General features: G+C 37.8%; 1 protein-coding gene across 1 annotated transcript in view; it reads right to left on the bottom strand.

Annotated features, from left to right (window-relative positions):
* The window catches only part of enox2 (ecto-NOX disulfide-thiol exchanger 2), a 189916-nt gene that overhangs the window by 103732 nt on the left and 65783 nt on the right, over positions 1 to 20401 (bottom strand). Inside the window, exon 4 of the mRNA XM_053324124.1 lies at positions 2386 to 2532. Within this exon, the coding sequence (XP_053180099.1) occupies positions 2386 to 2532 (147 nt within the window). The remainder of the gene's footprint in view (positions 1 to 2385; positions 2533 to 20401) is intronic.

Raw genomic sequence — 20401 nt, 5'->3', positions numbered from 1 at the left:
GGGGAATGTTCTTAGCTATTAATAGATAATGAAGAAAGCATAATGAATCATTTGTTATTTTGTAAAGACAACACACCAAAGTTGGTACTGAAGTACATCACATTATGGATCATGTATGAATAAATTATATTTGTGAATATAAATATTGTAAAATGTTTGTGCAGGATCTACTGAAGCCATTAAACTGGAGCCACTCTGTGCTTTCTTGTTGTTTTTTGTTTGTTTGACTGTATGTTTGAGATACATCTTGACATACAGCATCATTTAAGTCTGTTTACATGTGTGTCTTACCTGATTCTAGTTTAAAAAGGTTAGTGGTTGCCTGTTGTTCAGTCTATGTGTTAAAACACTTATTGATCAGTTTGATGGTGATAGTAACTTCCCAGTGTTTTGAATTTTGATGCTGAGATTAAACCTCAATTTTCATTTGTATTACATAACATGCTTTATTTTACTCAATGCACGTATATAATATTAAAATCCACTAATAGTGTTCATTTAAAAAGGTTTGTTAGTATTAACTGCTGATGCCTGCAGGCCTAACCATTAATACAGCATCTGTTTGATCATTATGAAGCTGCTCTTCACTGCATAAAACATTTTAATACACTAGGCTGTTATTGTGATAACTTTTAATTAATTGTAACCTAAATGAGTCCATTGAAACCCCTTCGTAACATCCTCTGTCATCTTAGACCACTTAGGTTAAGACTTAGATTAGAAAGTTATCTCTCCCTGTATTTGCCTCCCTCCTCTCACTTACTCAGCTGGGCGGCAGCGCTGGAAATGTAGTGAGGAGTGAAATCAGACACTGCAACATATAACTGACCTAACAAGCTGACCTTTGTTTATTAGTTTCTGTTAAGTATCTTGCTAGTAGACCAACTCTGCCAATGTTAGTATTGCCTGATATGTGATAGCAAGTGATTGTGATCTGTTTATACATCTATCTTGTTACTATATGCAAGTTGCTCTTTAACCTTTTGGCAAATTAATGGTGATAGAGGTGACAATATTAAACAAAGTACTATGGCACATATTACAAAAAGACACAATGTGGAAGTGGGCTACGTTAGGCTATTTATTTAACTGTAAATCATGCAAAGATATTAAAGTACAGCCCAAGTATATAAATATAGACTTGAAAATGTGCATGATAGGTCCTTTGACGAAAGGGAGGTAGCGTTATTCTCCTGGTGATATATTAGTTTTAATCCAGTCCTTAAAAATAACAGAGTAGAAATGGATGGCTTTTATCATTTTGGAGTGTCAGAGTGATGCTACTGAACAATCTACAGCTTTAACAACAGTTTTCTTTTGATACAGCCTCAAACAAATGGACTTATAATCAATCTACTTAAAATAATCACGTTTATTTTCTTATGTACTCACAGTCTTAATATTAGTAACAACACGTGCCTTTCAACATTTAAACAGGCCCATAATTCGGACACACGCTGGTTCTTTGTTTGCCAATCACACACGATGCATTATCCAATTATCGTTTGACAAGGTCAGTGAATCAACATAAAATTAAACTTTATCAAGGCGTGGACTCGTCCAAGTGAAGATGTGAAGACAAAATGAATAGTCGATTAGTGTTGTGTTAATGTGGAGTATTAATCCAGTTCATTAGCATCGCCAAGAAAGCAAAGCCCAGGACACAACACTTCTCCATCTTAAGGGCTTTCTTCTTTCTATTACTTACAAAGCAATTAATTAGTCAGTACTACTTTAATTCATTAATTAGAAAGTCTTTCTTTAATTTGACACATTACCAGGCAACCAACTGCTAACTTAGATTACTGTTTAATTGTGTCACACATACACATGCATGTACACACACACACACACACACACACACACACACACACTATGCTCAGAGTGTCCCTCTGTGTGACAGGTCAGTGAGTGTTTGAGAAAGCTTAAGGCGTGTTGCAGGTTTGATTGGCAGGTGGTGTTGGCACCGTAACAGACAGTCAGCCACACAATCTCAGCTGAGCAGTTTCCTGCTGCAGCTGCCTGACCTCCAAACAGGCCAGACAACCACAGCCTCAGGACATGGAAAGCTAATCGAAAACAACAAAGACCGAACTAAGCTACTTTTTTCCCCATAGTACTACCAAATAATAGGATTATGCAACAATTCCCATTGCAGTTATTTGATGTTGGTAGAGGAAGAGGAAGAGGAATCGGAATCTCAAGGTAAGAAATCTAGCTGTTGTATCAAAGCTCTGTTGGGTGGAGGGAGGCATTCTCTATTGAGCGTTATGGACACTTGCATTTGGAATTCGATATGGCTAGGAGCAAAACGGTGAGGATTTAAGACCGTAGAGTATTCCCGCAGCAATGATGCAATACATGTGAGGTTGTTGTTGTCCATACCTGGAGGCAGGCTGGCTCTCTTCCTCTTCTTGGTGTTTTCAACAGTGTTTTCCAGGGGAGGACACTCCGTCACCAGCGGCCCACTGGAACCGTTGAACTGGAGAGGGTCGTTGTTGGACGCTGGATCGAAGGGCAGAGGGTTGAGTCCTGGAAGACAGAACACAGAGGTACACCACATTAAACACAGCAAAATGTGTAAAAGCAACATGAGATCTTAAGGTTACTGTGCTTTTGCATGTCCAGTCCCATGCACGCTCATCCACACATTTCAATTTTCATTTCAACTACTGAGTGCAATAATATGAATGCCTTCAAGGAGACTCTCTGAAGATATGCTATCCCTGTGTTTAAAACAAAATCACCCCCCAATCCCTCGTGTTTCTGTCCCACACAGAAGAGACAGTGAATTCAAGGCCATAGTATAAAAATGCAAATATGTAAACCAAAAAAAAAAAAGAATGTGATATGCTACAAATACTGCTGAGAGTGTTCATATAAAAGAATACCGTCTACTAGGGTGATATCGATTTTGGTCTCCCACGATTATAAAATCATGATAATTGACTTAAAATGAATATTGCTCCGCCCGACGCTGTGCACCTGTGACATTTATCCAACACCCAAGGCAGCCTTTGGTTGACAAGAAGAAAGGTGGGACTGGGACATTTTCAGTGGTCTGGAAACATTTTGGCTTTGAGTTGTCGGATATCGAACAGAAAGAAATAGTGTGCAAACTATGTTGCACTATCGTGTCTGCACCCCACGGCAACACGACCAATCTGTTTAATCATCTGACGATCAATCAGGAGTAGCCTCCTACCTCTAAATATTTAAAAATGTTATCAGGTTTTAACAGGATGAATGTACTACTGTTATGATTTTTGCCATAATTGTCCAGTCCTATCGTCTACTATAAAGAAATGACTGCTCCATATAAAAAAAGACCATCTAGAAAAACATCTCCTCATAATTTGAACAGCGTGAGAAGGATCCTAGCTCAGATATACAATCATATAATGAGGCCAACTTATCACACAGTTCTGTGGAGGCAAGGTTGTCTTTGGCATTTTTATTTTGCTCTCTGTTATCTTACAAAAACAGAATCAACAGTTTCATCATGAACACAAGACAATAAGAACACATCCATAAGTAATGGAAACAAAACAACGTGGGGATTTCTCCTGAGTCCTAATAAATGATAAACAACCCAACGTGTGTTTGCTGCTCAATGTATCAGCACTTCTCTGCTCTTTAAGAGTTATGTATTTGTTTATAATTCAGCGCAGGGTCCTGAGGAGACTGTCTACATTCATGAAAGATTCATGACGCTTCTTTGTGCTCAGATTTGTTTTTCTCTCCATGGCACAACAGATCAGAAGACCTACATTACTTTGGCTCTAACAGAGGTCCAGAAGACCCCAGTCAGTAAGTATGAAACCCTGACAGTGCTCACAATGTTTAGTCAGCATCATCATTAAGGATTTAAGTTTTATCTGCACTCTTAAAGACTATTACGTGATATTGTGATGGAAGAATACATCATTCATTCATTAAGGTAGGCTGCATTTTCTTCATACCATTTAAATCCAGACCTAATGAGATTATAGATTACTGTGTCAACTGTGTCAATAATGAGATTGATGAGTAACACAGACACACAACTGAGAAACTCAGACAAACTTGATAAAAGAGTTTCCGCACTTTTTGATCTATGCAGTTATGTCACTTTGCTATATTTCACTATATCAAGTGAGTAAGTAAGTAAGTATCGCATCTACGAGATCATCTTAGATCTAAGTATGTGGAAATCTCTTATGAAGTTTGGACCCATTGAAGCTGCCAGCACCTAAGATGCATGAAGATTTAGCTGGGCGGAGCAGTGGTCATCCTGCAAAAGAGTACTGATATTGAAAAAAGCACAGTGAGGCAGCATTGACTACTTGTTTTCTCTAATTAGCTAAGTTTAATATGTCACAGAAATTTACAATGAAATACTTACTTTTGTACAAAATCCCCATTTCCATATCTAACACACTTGATTATCTAGATTTTATGTAATGCTTGTATTTACTGTCCATTCAGCATCAGGGTGTTCTGCATACAAAGAGAAAAACTAATGAACGTGTCCACAGAAAGAAGACAAACTGTCTCAGAGCAGAGGTAATGGCCATGCTTACAAATCCAGGCAGCACACCCTGAGAAATAAGGCCTTAAAATACATTAACCCTGTGTGTGGGTGATTTGTTAGATTTAGGCAGACGGGACTGTGTATTTGCTGCAGAGTCAGTCTAAATAAATCATCTGCCTGAGGTAACACACAGACACACACGCACACACACTTACATCTACTAAGTCGATCCCTACTCAGCATCCATCTGTCACACTTCTTTAAAGACGACCGCCAATAGTCTAGAGAGTGAAATAAAACCAATACTCTGCCAATGTTAACTCTGCCACCAATAAAGAGCTACAGTTTACATTTTAAGAGACACTCTTTTAGTCAGTGGCATAAGAGTTCCCATGAAGAAAGGGCCAAGAAACCATGGAAAGAGTGAAGCAGCACTGAGCAGCTGACAGGGAAATACTGCTCAACTACTCCAGTTCATGATGAAGGGAAGAAGTTAACTTTCATTTCACAACTTTGTCTCCTGGAACGTAAAATGGAGAAAGACCTAAAATGTCTAAAAGATGGATTGTGCAATAGACAAAGAATACATTAAGAAAGTTCAGTTCAGTTCAGTTTATTTTCATTCATACATGTTAAAAACAAGAAAGAAGAAACTAAGTGACTAACTGAACCAAACACATTTGAATTATTGTACCTAATCTGGCCCTTGTGTGATAGCATTACTAAAGGTATAAAGTTCTGGAGAAAATCATTTTACAGAATCAAAAATCTTTTGTCTTGTCCAGTATGTTATTATTTTATCACTTCAGAAACTTGGGTTTCTAGGTTTAATCTTTAGGACAGTTGTCAGTGCTACCAGATGCTGGCCAAATGCATCAACATATGTTGATTTCAAAATCAAGTGTGAGCTTAGCATGAGAATGACTGTTTGTGTATGTATGTGTGTGTGCATAAACTGTACGTATGAATGTCTTTTCGAGGTCAATGCCCCTGTCTGCTGTGCTACTCATGTGTCTTTAGGCTGATGGATAGCATGTTTAAGTTTCAACATCTGGCCAGCGGGAGGAGCGATGTCAGTGAGTATCACTCCCCAGGGGAGGAGGAAAATAAATACCAGGAGGCTGGGTGGAGACAGGCGGAGGGTGTGGGCAGAAGGGCTGCAGACTAAGTGAAGGAAATGAAAATGCTGAACTGAGAGTCCAACTTTATGCTCTGTGGCCTCGGGATAGGATACCAGAAATATCATAAATGAAGCTGACGTGATCTTACATCAAGGATGCATTAACAACATGGCCCATTAATGGTATAGTGAGCCAGGAAAAGAAAGGACCATTAAAATATGCAATTAAACTCCGTGGGTCATTAAAACACCATTTAACCAACTAGTACATCTAGACTATGGAGAATGTGGGGCAATTTGTTCTGAATATGATGCCCTCATATAATCAAATAGACAAGTCTATAACATAATTACTCTATAACCAAATCTGTATGAGCGAGGGCAGAATTATTAAAGCTGACGATGACAGCTTGATTTGTCCAATCACACAATGCCATTGTAATTCTGAAAGCTAATGAAAAAGTGAACCTCCTTCTTGCCTAGAAAGACAGATAATCTCATGTAAAACAGATACTGATAAAACTTTATCAAGATTAAAAAATGATTTTTTTTAGGGTTAAAATGGTTTGTAGGTTAATTGTTTGGTTGATCACATTTTTATTTACTGTATTTTATGATACTGAACTAAATACTTGGGCTTTGCACTGCTAGTAAGACAAAACAAGCCATCTTAATAGACAGTGGGCTCCAGAAAATTGACCTTAAATGTTATATATTCAACAAAATATAAATAAATTAATTTATCACGGCAACAATAGTTATTTGTAGCCCTAATATCTTACTATATGTCAAGGTTGTGCTCATGTGGCTGTACTGTATGCTATAAAAAAATACCCTTCTTCATTTTAAGATACTGAAAACCATTCTTTTTTTTTAAAAAACTACCACAAGGTGTCCTACATGAATCACATCAAATATCAGTAATGCCTCAATTGAATGGACTGGAGCCACACGGTGGAACAGCAGTCATCTCACCTAACATAGAAGCAACAGTCTGGGTCAGTTACACTAATCACAGACCGTGGAGGTAATCAAGTTTGCTGCAGAATAGAATCACGAAATATGAGCACCATTACATAATTACTTCATAATTGGTTTTTAAAAGTGACTTTAAGGCACATTGGCCACTGTAGAGATCAAACATGTTATCTTTCAGCCACAGATCACAGCTTTAACCACTGCTGATGCCATTCTTCTCTTAGTAATAAAGTTACATAATTTCCTTATAGTTCTTAATCTAACTCTTATCAGCTAATAAACCCAATGGTACATTATGAATAATGCAGAGCATAAGGAAATGTACATCAGCACAACATGGCAAGTAAGTGCTAAAGTGGGGAGATGGCGTAAGAAGTGTACTATTAATCTAAGATACGAGTGAGAAACATACAGAGGCCATGTAGACTACTGTGTGTTCATTCATCTGAACAAGGAAAGGGCCATATGGAGGCGTACAACATTAATATCAGAGGTAAATGTGCTTCTCTGATGCTTTCACTTCATTATGAAACCATAACTGTATGTCAACAAGCTTCCTTTCAGCTCCACTGATTTGCATCATCAAACAGACTAAGTGGCTGAGCACATTCACCTATCAGGCCAAAATTTGCAGAGTATGATAAACTTCTCATAATGAAGACATACAACTTTACAGAGAACAAGTACAGTACTACAACACTGAACAATTGTCTTCAACCTACATTAAAGCATATTAGGAAAATCAGTAATCTACAAGATTCATGAAAATGAATGAAATTAATTTTGGGAATTTAATAAACAGATATTACATTCATTATTCATTTTTATTAAATAAAATAAAGAGCAAATAGATTAGAACATTGTCTGAAAAACTATTTAAAAATGCAGATGCTCAGCTTTTAACTAGAAATAACAAAATATTACACTGGTTCCCAAAATACTGATGCCAACCTGTAAAGCCTTGCATCTGTGAAATGCACACACGCACACAGGCACACACACACCACTTTAGTTTTACAAGGTTGTGAGCTCACAATTGGATCTTACTTGATGAATTAAGGCTGTAAAAGAAAAACTTAAGTTTAGTGGAGAACAAGAATTCACAGGGCCATTGTTCCACCTCAAATATGAGGCCAAACATTTCTACTTTTTTATTCTTTTCTTTTTTTGTGTTGTTCTGTCTAGAAAACAACATAACAATGAGATCCAGACCCCCCACAGAAATCATTGATAGGTACACAGACCTGACCAACAGTGCAACAGTATGCAGAGAGTCCATTGGGAATAAACAACAATTTCAACTGGTAACAAACCAGCGATGCTTGTGGTGAGGATGTTATCAAGAAAAGGTTTTGAGGTAATAGAGATTTTGAATAACATCCCTAACTGGTGTACATTCAGTTTGCAATGAAAAGTCCAACAAATGTGGATTCTCGTTTCCAAATTAAAACCTTCATTTGTCCAATCAAAAGTCCAAAGATATTAAACTTACAATTATATAAAAACAGAGAAAAGAAGCAAAACCTCATATATAAGGATGGGACCAATATAGTTAGCATAGTTGCTTGATAAGTGGCTTAAAATCATCAATATATAATCAAATGGTCTATTTTCAAGTCAAGCCATCTAAAGTAGTCTATTCTGTTCACATTTAAGTTGCCATAAAATGCATAATGTGGGAAAAATGTGGCCACGGTGGAAAGGCCATTAAAGACTTCTAATAAGAGATTAAAAGGGAAATAAGAGAGTCACACTGTCCATCACCGATACATTAGTAATGCAAGTCACAAGTCACATTCTGATAACACTGATGCAATTACTGCAGGCTCGCTGTTAAGGGTCTGAGTACAGTAACACAGGCTGTAACTCTCGGTGTAGCTGGCAAGTCTACCCACAGGGTCCGAAATTAGCCTTCAGTCACCTGGAAGGTTACCGATGAAACAAAGTCACAAGACCTCCATCCAGTCTTCCTAAAAAAGTTTATATACACATCAGTCACCACAATAAAATGAGAGATTGTTCTATTCATAGCCTGCAGTGTCCATCAGAACAACTGAGCATATTTTGGCCCAAGACTACAGGGCACAAACTCCAAGCTTCCTAAATAAGGTAGCTGACAGCGAAGTTATGAGTGCCCTTAGCAGATGCATAAACAAGGTGTCTGACTGATGTGGCTTAGCAATGGATGGCAAGGCATGCCAAGCAGCTTCGGTATTCTCGTGGGGCTATTAGCCAAGCTTTTCACTTCCTGTGTATTTATAGCAAAGACAAGAGCTGTTAAGACAACAGACAGATTGTACAAGTGCAGGACCAGTTGTAGAGTTGCATCATCCTACAGGCTTTGCTCATTTTAACAAAATATCAGATGAAGAAGAAAATGAAGGACCCTTTCATGTACTTTGGGGGGGGGGGGGGGGGGGGGGGGGGGCATTTAAGAGGTTGACACCCATGCAAGCCATATGGTTCACACTTCAAATTACAGATGTCATTTTATCAAAAATCTTTAAAGGTGTTATATATATTTTATTTATGGATTTTAATAAACACTTGACTTCAAGTTTTAATTTTCACACCTAAAGTGCAAATTGTGTCTGTCAGTCCCAGGAGTTATTCACCATGAACAGCTCTCGGTGTTGATACACCATCATCTTGTGACACTCTTTAAGCCAGGTAAACTAAAAACCTCTGCTTATATTACAACCGGAGACAATTATAAGACCATTACGACAGCAGCCAGGACTGGCAGAGCTTCAGAGTCTGTCGCAGCTCAGGATGCGATGACAGGATGTCTCTCAGAGGACTACAGTGTGGCTCAAGGTGACCACTACCCACAGAAGGTGGTACAAGATGCCGTTGTTAAGCTTAATGGTTTCCATGGAAACCTGTCAAATGCCTTGAGACTGAAGATCTCTGCTGAGTAAGTAGTAGTGTCAGCTTGGATGTACCAACAACAGGAGAGGGAGACAAAGCTGGACTGATTTCTCTCTCTACCATACATAGAGAACCACTCTTCAGTACAACCCCGCATTACAACACTATGTAAATGTCATGTTAATGACATTTACATGACATTTACATAGTGTTGATGTTGACATCAAGGCATTTTTTATACTGTACCTTGTTAAAATTAGCATTTTTATTGTATTTTCTTCATTTACTTAATCCCCATAAAGCAGTGCACTTTCTTGTTTTGGGGATGTAGCAGGTGCTTTCAGTAAAGTGAATTCAAAGACTCTAAACACAGTTGCACAAAGATCAAAGGAAAATTAAGCGATGATGAATATTCATCAGCAACAATACTGCCAAAAAATGAAAACAATAATAAGAATAATAATCACAAGGAGTAGTAGTTTGAATGACTGATTGAGTATTGATAAAATTATTTTGTAACGAAACATTTCCTGAATTAGACTATTATAAACAAGACTGTCAAATCAGTTCTAGGAAGCAACATAGAGGCAATAAGAAGGAAATGCATACAAACACAAAACATAGCAAATGTAGCATTAAAAAAAAATCAACATCATCAAGCAATATCAACTTCATGATTAATCAATTTTGCCATTTTAGTGCATTATCACCAGTAAGGTTCCGAGAATATCCAGAATATTCAGCATTTTGCATATTTAACTAAATGTCAAGGAAACCAATCAGGGTTAATATCACGATAAGTACATAGAGAGAATTATGTTCTTACAGTTGGGAGATTGGTAAAGGTTAATCTATTCCCTGATGCTGTGATGACATTTTGAAATGATGCTAGTTTTTGAATATCTCACCATGCATTTACCCAAATGTCCCTCTGCTCTGCATGTTATATAGGTTTATCCATACATTGGCATATGGAGCCACAGAAAAGGGCCAAACACAAAATGCAGAGGGTCATAACTGTGGAGACAAGGCAATTATTTTTTATGTTTTTTTGCTCCCAAGAACATTTAAGCTTGTCAATATCACCAGTATTGACCTTTGATTTGTTTGCTGCACAAGCACAGGTTAACTTACACCTCAAAGTAGAGTACTACCTCTCCATAATCATGTCATGACTATTCATAACATCAGTGACAGGGAAAACCTTCCACCTTAGACCCCCCTCTGTCATTCCTCTGGGCCTCAGGGAATTCACTGAAGGTTAATTTATTTAAATCTCCCATCCACTCATCTCTATTCCATTAAACTCAATAAGAATCTTTGGTTTGGAGTCTAATCTGCCTTAGTACTGTCAAAGGCCTGTGCCCTTTCTGCAATGAGGTGAGTGAATGAGTGTGTGTGTGTGTGTGCATTAACAAGACAACACAGCAGTTGATAAGGTCATGTTAACTTACACGTGCATGGGCAATGTCCTCTGAGAACAGTCCGTAGCATTGGACTAATAAGTCTATGAAGCACTCATGCTAAGCGGCAATAAAGTCAATATGTAGGTTGTTCCCAAGAGAACTGTTCCTTTTCTACAGTGCTCAAAGCCCAATACTGTTTATGCTCTGACCATCTGTCCTCTCTTTTGAAAGGATGTTTGAAAGCAGGCAGTATAATGGTCAGACCAAGATATCAATAATTAGGCTGTAGTACAAAGGATATCTTGGCTATGTAAGAAATCGCTGTATCATTTAGACAGCATGATATGCATTATGACTGGCACAGATCCTCTTATGCTAATGACTCTGGAAACACTCACCCTCCCCTTAAATAGTTGGCAAAGCTATTAACAGAGTGTTAGAAAAACATTCAACCTATGTTGATGCGTTTGTGTGCTCCAGAGTACCGGCTATCGAGTGGCTCTGGCTCTGGCTCCAACCTACTTCAACAACGGCATGTTGGGAGCGCTGTGTGTCAGAGCATTTCCATGAATGGCCGCAAATAGTCGTCTCTGAAGCGCACTTGGCTCGACAATTGACCGTACAGCATGTCCATCCTCTGCTGAGTCTATCACATCAGGGGAATAACTTTAAAACGTCAGGTAGTAAGACTTGAACACAGTGTTTCAAACTGACAGATTTGAAGCTCTGAATCCAGTGACAGACACTATTTGAGGTAAAGATGGGTGCTCTCAAGTAGTAAGTTGCAAGTCATTCCTCCAAATTAATTAGATAGCAGAGGGGACTGACTGTTCTTTTACGGCTTCAAATGTATATCACCGTCTTCAGCAGCGTCTGCCTGTCTATAAACCTCCACTTCATTTTACGCCACCTCTTGTTCTCTCCTATCTGTCCTCTCAAATGGAAACCTCTCTTAATTATTCCTTTCTCTTTCACTCCAGTGCTTAACTGCCACCTCCTTCCCTCATTTTTTTGTCTTATTTCCTGACTGCCCTCAAATCTCAGCTCTCCACTGCTCTATAATTTGCTTCAAACCGACATTATTTTTTCCTTACGAGGGACTAGACTGAAACAGAAGACAAGAGATTTATGAGTAGCAGGTGCCATAACCGACACTCGGCTTTTAAAAGCAGCAGGATATATCATGCACCAGCCTATAGCCTTTGATTTGTCCAACTCCTGTCTAGCTTGCTATAAAAATAATGAGTAGGGTATTTCTAGTGGATAAGACAATGGTGGATGAATGAATGGATAGGTAATGATTATAACACTATTATCTTTGTTTCTGTTTTGGTTTTTTTGTTGCAGTGAGAATACAGTAATCTATTGAGGCGTACTAAAATTTAGATTAGACAAAGAAAAGACAGATGTACAAATTAACACTGGGAAAGAGCAACGCACACAACAGTCCCATCTTTCTTGGATTAAGTACTCTTTGTTATTCTTCCACAATTTCCTGTTTTATTAATGTTGTCCTTGTTTGTCATGAAGCCCAAACATCTCCCGAAGACAATGATCTGTTTTCAGTCAGGATTGTATAAAGCTTAGCATCCACCTAATACAAGAGCTACTAATATACAGTAATTATCTAAACACACAATGAGTCTAAAAAGTACCAGTCACCCTCTCTCTCCCTCTCCTCCCATTCACCTCTATTGTCTCATTTTGCATTTCAGTCATTTTCTGCCTCATTTGGCAACACTTACTTTTGCCTTAGGTGAATGGCTATTTACTGCAGTTTGTAAAGAATGGGTGTTTTGAAGCTTTTCTACTGTTCTATAACCTAAGGCCAACAGAATGACATGCATACATTATTCTAAAGCTGTTATAATTAGTCCTTATTTCAGTAATCACCCTCTCAAGTGCATTTAGCCAGAAGAGAAGTCTGACGTATTTACTGGTGGTTAAAAAGGGTTACAGCTAAAGGAACATATAGAAAATAAAAAACAACGTTAGATGTAAATTAGTCATTAGGTTAAATCACCTATTAGCCATTTCGAGAAATACATTTTCCTGACTCTCAGTGTTGCACCTTTAGATTTCTTTGCAAACCCAGTTCTAGTTTGGCTTTGAAAAGCACGCCCACACCTTGTCAGTACACTTCAGAACATTCCAGAGGCTGTACTTAGTTTCAAGGAGAGTAGATAAGAAGCCTTATTCCCTTGTGTGTCAATTAATACTTGTAAAAACTGCTCCTTAGTTGTTTGTATTATTCGTCTCTTGCACATAGCTTCCTCTCTCTTCCCCTCTATGAAACAGGATACAAGTGTGATTGAATCCTTATCCAAATGTATCAGACCCCCTGAGTGACAATACAAGTGAGATCTCAGTGCTCTAGATGCAACAAGCCCATTTTCAAAAGACAACTCTTCGTCTTTGATGCTATTTTGGTATGTAGTTCCCGTACAGGTCTGGAGAGAAGAATTAGCAGATGGCTACTTGTCATTCTTTATGAGTTGAAGCTCTGAATTCTGGTCCAGGTAGCTGAAGTCCTCACTGTGAAGTCTGATGTTGATGGAGATCTACGCTGCTAACAGGGACACATATGCTGCCTTGATACAACCACTGATTAGCATACATGGGAAGGCACCTTTTGCTTTCAATATTTGCAGCTCCTGCTTCTGGACAGTTTTGTGAAAACCATTTGGAAGCCCTGCTCAAACGTTGACAGATGTAAATGTGGTATTTTTGCAGATTCTGCTGTGATCAGTGATATGATGCTAGTTCACTTGTCACAGCTCTCATCTCTAAACATTCTTGTGGCAGCCATTTTAGTTATCTCTGCTAAAACACTAACATGGGCCATATCAATGTTGGGAATTAAGTCATCCATAAAGACATTTGTTGCCCCTTTTTACCCTCACTAAGTAGAGACATGCTAACATTTGAAGCTGTGAGACCAAGAAAAAAAAACAACATTTAGTCACACATGAGTGTGTTAATGGACCCTGTGGCAGAAAATGTCAGCACTCATTGTCTGAAGTCTCCTGTTGTTTTGTCACTGGGAAACGGGAGGGAAGGTGTTTGTGGCAAGAAGGGTTTTAGTGTGCCAGAAAGAATTATTCAGTGAAGCAAGAGATACTTCTTCCTGTAATGACCAGGGAGAAAGTCAGTGAGAATCTATTCCAAAAACTGCCATAGTGAAATTTCAGGCATAAATAAAGCAAATAGCCAAACTGGGGCATAAGAGCACAAAATAACATCTTTGTTTTACTTCAGGGAACAGGGGAGCAGTTGGGGTCACAACAGGTTGCAGTCAGTCAGATAAACACCCACTTAGAAACACAATTATTTATTTGATTTATTCAAATGCTTTAGGTTTCCATTGATGCATGCTAAGGATACGCTCTGACTCATTTATAAAGAGAGAGATAGTAGCAAAGGATAAAGTGAACCGCCTTTTTAATGTGACCCCTGGTGCAAACTTCACTCCCTGACTCCAGTAAGAATAGTATGGTGTTAAAAGTCTATATACTAAGTCAGATAGCAACAGCATACAGAAAAGGCTGCTAACTAGAGTTGGGGAATGTATATGCAACATTTGCATTACAATATCTGATAATTATTGTTATATAGTACAGAGTATAGAGCTGTGAATTGTGGAGTAGAAGCAAAACATAGATATCTAGACAGCTAGTGGCATGGAAACCTCTCAATATAGGACAGCATTTTTTAAATATAACATAACATTTTTTAGCATATAATTAAATATTGTTGCCGTTAGTGGTTTCTTATTTATGTCAACCAAAAATCCAAATATACACTAGTTCTAGCTCCTCAGGTGTGCTGTGATCTGCTGCTTTTCTCTGTGTTGTATCATGAATATCTCTAAATTTGGGGATGTAGGAAACGAGTAGCATGTGGGAAAGTGGTAAACTGCAGCATTTCACACACAAAATGATTAATTATGTAAAAAAATGATTAGATACAGCAGATACACACACTCTACATCTTCAAAAAATGAGTGTTGAACATGTTTATAAGTGATTGCACATACCCCTGTTAAAAAAAAGGTAAAATATTAAAGCAATTCAAAGGAACTCAATAAACTGTCTTCCCATCTACCCATTGATGTTCGATCAGAGCTTTACTTTGTCATATTTGTCGGCATCTTCCTTGCCAACAAGCACCAGAATAGAACATATCTTGTGACTCCAGTGTCTTTGTGCAGAAGCCAAAAATCTCTTTTTGAAGTAATACATCTTAAGTGGTTCTTTAAAAAACTGACTGTAAATAAACCTGGCCGTTTGTGTTTTGACTACATCTGCTTTCACACAGTTGGTCAGATGCCAAGAAGAGTGCATATACTTCATAAACATGCAAATCCTGTGATTTATGTAATTTATGTCTATAATTAATGCATTCAAAAGAATTACAAATAAAACAACTAATATAAGCTCAAGGCAATGTCTCAGCCTTGGGTGAAACAATGTGCTACTTAATTTCTTCGCTGCCAAACGAACAGGCTGCTTGGATTCAGTTTCAGTTATACAAGTCCTTAGTCATATTATGTCATCTCAACTGTTAAGCAATAAGTCAAAACGGGACGGTGAGCAACACGTCTACTGCATTTGATCAGAGTCACACTCACAGTATGTCCTGACAGCAGCTTTGGACATTTCTCAACTTGGTCTGTGACTGTAAATGAGGTCTAAAGGTGTTGTGCCAATGAAAATATATAAGTTGGAGTTCCTGCTTCTTTTGCTGCCAAACTTCACATCTACATAAGCTAGAGGAATGACTTTTTCCTGTATTAGTCTTTGATTTCTCATCTCACCCAGTGGATTGGATGTCATGACAGCCATGAGTGTTCAGATAACCATCTGCTGGCCTCTATAAAGTCAGTTATACATTCCCAGCTGTTTGCACATTCCATGCCATCTCTCAAGGGACAGGCTACCATAATCTCACAAATAAACTAAACATCACAGGTGTAAGTAAGTCACACATGTGCAAGTCTCAAGCAAATTGCAGGTTACTGTGGGGAAAATCAAGCAAGTAAAGTCACAGCTATATGTCAAGCACATCACAAATCAAGTCATATGAAATTCTGATGATCTATCTCAGTTTTCACATCGGTTGAAAGACTGTAGTCATGAAAAGTTGAGTTTTATTTTCAACATGAACAAACACTGTTGTAGCCTGATTACACCTCAAAAATCCTACTGATATTTGACATTTTGTGGTAATCAGTAACAAGCCTCAAGTCAATAGTCAAGAGTCTGCAGCTGTGTTAGCTAATAACATACCAGCATAATTTCTGGTTGTATCCCCCCAAATCAGACCCTTGATAATCTTTTACATGAACGATATGTTTTCACAATGAGTTACATAATTATTTAAAAGCCAAGTCTAACATAGCTTAAACATAACATTTGATTTCTAGCGTTTGACCAGACAGGAAGTTAGCTAAAAAAGACATATTCACTTTCTTTGTGGGTTTTTTTAGTGACTGACAAATTTGGATGTTGTGTACTGGTGGTTGTGTAACTGCATTGCATATTGCTGTTCTCTTCTTATTAACTTCATAATAAGCAACATAACGCTTGAATCCGTCTCAAGTCATGAATACCATGAAAAAGTTAAGTCTTTTATCAACGTTCGTCAAGCAAGTCTCAAGTCTTTAGATTTGCAACTGAAGTCTAGTCAAACATTTAGAAGTATATAAAAAAATTGAGGCATGCAGAGAAAAACTTTAAAACTTTATTAACTCAGTAATTGGCCGCCTTCTCTGCAGTTTATTTTTCTCACTCATTACAAGTCATTACTGTATCTTACTATCTTTGCCCATTGTCAGCTACCACCTGCTACTTTTTCCATTGTGCTGTGCTGTGTGTACATGTGCTCAGGTTTTTGTCAAACGGACTCAAATGTAAATACACTGAGGGCAGACTGATGCAAGATCTGTATTCTGAGAGCACACCATTTCTTCAAGGCCAGTACCAAAGAGCGAACAGGGGCTGAACTATCCTTCACCTTTTTGTGTTGGATCAGAGTCAAGGAGTTAATTCATTAATCAGGAACAGTCCTCTTTGTGTTTTTTTTTTTTTTAAACTAGAGCTACAACAATTAGTTGATTAATCAATTACACTAATAACAGAACTGTAACTAAGACTTCTACTTTGGCTTACTCCTACCAAAACGCCACAACCCTCTACCTTCTTATGGAGGTGCTGATAAGACTGCTGAAGGTCAGATAGACCGCAATTATAGATGACAACAAAGAAGAAATGCAAACAAAATGACCAGCTATGAGCAGCTGCTGTTAAGACTCTTTGAGTCTGTGCTGGAAACAATTACAAGAAAGCACATTCTTGGCTCTTTGTACAAGTTCCTGTGTCGTACCTGTGTTGTAGCTGAGCTAACGTTAGCGGCTCAGACTCTAGAGGCGGAGCCGCTGAGGTCTGATGAGGAGTATCAGTACATAGTCGCAGCTGTTTATCATGTTAATGTTACCATCGGCAGTCCTGAATATTTTATAAAGCTCTGAACAGCAAAGCACAGTTGGTTATCGACCCAATTGTTGTCTTTACTGCCACAGAAAAGGAATACATCTCTGGCTTATTAGCGCAACATTACCTCTCTGTTGTCTCTTATCAGACTTTCTAGCAGCTATGTGAGAGGCACAAACTGAGGCTGCAGTTAGCAGTGTGCTGGTATTCACAATTGGCGGCATTTCTTTTCTATAAAATTAATATACTGTTAATAAACATTGTACATTACTTGACTATTAAATACTATTTTTTTAACGATTAGCAGCAAGGGTAAAAATATCATGGTAGGGTTGTCATCGTTATTCGCACATATCTATTTTTAATGGCAACTGTGAGTCAAATACTCACACTATAGATCCCTGGCTTAACACTAATAGTGAACAATATTACTTTCAGTAATTCACTTGTCTCCAGTGTGGCTGAGTCACACTGATGTATAACACAGATCTAGTACAGGAAATGACCTTTTTAGACAGTAAATGGCCTGGTCATGGAAACGATCAGGCCAAAACCAATTAGCCAGTTCATAGATCACACTTATCCAGCTATAGAAGAGGCAACCAAGCTCAGCAGAGGCTATTCAACCAACATAATGAATTAAGAGTACTGTATCCATTCGAGGCATATATCCATTATGAGAATTAATGCATGAATGGTGGAAGCAAGCTTTCTAGCAAGGTTAGCAGTGTGGCATGTTCTTGATTTGATTTTATGTTCTATCTGCAGCTAAAGCTAGTAATTTATTGAGTTTGGTTATCTTTTAATTGGGTCAAAGAAAATAACTTGGTGAGAAGAATTTAGGGGAAAAAAGGCCTGGGTTGATGAGGAGGAAAACGTTTACTCATAAGGATGGCACCATTGCTCAAGAACTACAGTACTGCAAAGTGGAAGCAGGATGTTCTTATTGAGTAGCTCTGCAAAATGAATGCATGTCACTGGCAGAAAGCTCAAATCAAATATAACATTTGCTTAACACCAATAAGTCAGTGGGCTACTGTAAATGCTGCTGCACACGTCTTAAAATGTGATGTTTAGCTTGCCATGGATATTCACTCTGTGTTCAAAAAAGTTACCAAAGTAAACTTTGGTTAATTACTCATCACCCATGAGAAAATACAAAGAAAATACACTCCAAAATATTAGCAAAATATGTTTGCTTTCACCCAAGACAAACTTGTTGGGTTGCCTCAGAACATTATTGGCCTCATGCAGAATGCATTATCATTGAAATAGGAGAGTAGGAGAATAGGAACTTTAATAACTTTAACTGGAGTGATTCAGTGATTTCAGTCTCCATCTCAATCAATTTCAATCTCTTCTTAATCAATAGTCTAACAGGGCAGGCAGTTGCCAGGCATACTGTATACTGTGTACTCCCATATCTGACGTTCTTCATGTAATTCTTATAAATACTAGACATAAAGATGCTTTCTGGAATCTGACAGCAACAGTAATGTCTTTTCAGTATTTGGAGTAATAAAACAAATTGATTCAGTATCCCAAATGGAATCTTCATTAATGTTTCCAACATAAAACACAGCATTGTTAAATTATATTACCAATCTTGTGTTACTTTTCACCTCTGATTATGTTTCAAGGGAACATTTCAAAAGGAAAAAACAGTAAAAAGTCGCTCGACACTGTTAATACTGATGTTGTTTTAAGAGGGTAAAATTTGGTGGAGACAAAATACAAAATTTAAGAATGATCTTTTCTATAAACTATAAACATGTTTTCTTTTAAGTTAGTCACACAAACAAGTTATTTCTTGTATATTTTCAGAACATTAGTTTAACCCAGGCATGTCAAACAGGTGTAATATTCTGAAACCAATGGAGGTCGGGATTTGGATGTCATTACAGAATACTACAAATATATTTAAAGGGATAGAGAAAGTAATCTACTGATGCACTAGTGATTTGTGGAAGAGAATTATAGACAGATTAGTAAAGACCTTTTATTATAAAGGACAGCCCTAGCAAAACGCCAATATGACCCTCTGGTAACCAGCTTGTCCCAGAGCAGCCGGGAAACAGCTTGTGCTATTTCTGGATGATGGACCACAGCAGAACCCTAATCCTGTCTGTACTACAAGGCCCAGTTCCATTCAACTGGTCTGAATACCTCGGACGGGCATAAGTAAAATCACCAATGAATGATCACCAATGTCATGACGGAGTGTGGATGGCAATAGATTTGGAATCTGTGACTGTTGTGAACTCATGGACATGTTCACATACATATAGTGAAATCTGCTCAGTTTTTAGAGATTCTATATGAATGCAAATGCCATCTGATGACTTTAAAACTGCTGACACAAGTACCGACTCATTTGATTCATTTCAGACTGACAACAAACCTAATGCATCTTGCGTTTTTTTGTAGTTTGTTTTTTTTTTTTACTCAAAGATTTCTATTTGAAATACAGCCGAAATATGTTTCCTCAGGGCTTCGGTGAGGAAGAGGATGTCATCTAAACTTTAACAAGATGTTCATTCTTGGCTGGGTTATTCTGGATGGGCTCCAGAGGAGTTATGACTGTCAATGCAAATTAATGTGAAACTGAATTATGAAACTTTACTGCACCAGCAGCTTTTGTGTCATTTTATGAGCGTTATAAATTAAGGTCTCTTCACTATTGTACTGTTGGTTGTTCGATAGGAGGCAGCAAACTCCTGTGGCTCACTCAAAGCCTGCAATAAGGAGAGGAATTTATAATTTCACAGTGGATTCAACAGAAATTTGAAACTGAATTTTAAAATACACTCAATGTTAGCTGAGAGAAAGCCACATTTGTACTTGTGCTCAAGTTCAAACTATGCCCAGAACCATTTTTACCACCTCTCCACATTAAAATATTGGTATTCTTCGGTGTCCTTGAGTGCCAAGAAAGGCACCTTTAAATAAAATTGATTATAATTATTATTATTATAAACTCAACGGTAAAAGCAAATTTAAGGTTAAGAGTTCATTCTTGATG

The sequence above is a fragment of the Scomber japonicus genome, chromosome 8, assembly GCF_027409825.1.
Source record: "Scomber japonicus isolate fScoJap1 chromosome 8, fScoJap1.pri, whole genome shotgun sequence".
Lineage (NCBI taxonomy): Eukaryota > Metazoa > Chordata > Actinopteri > Scombriformes > Scombridae > Scomber > Scomber japonicus.
This window is presented reverse-complemented; position numbering and strand designations above follow the sequence as displayed.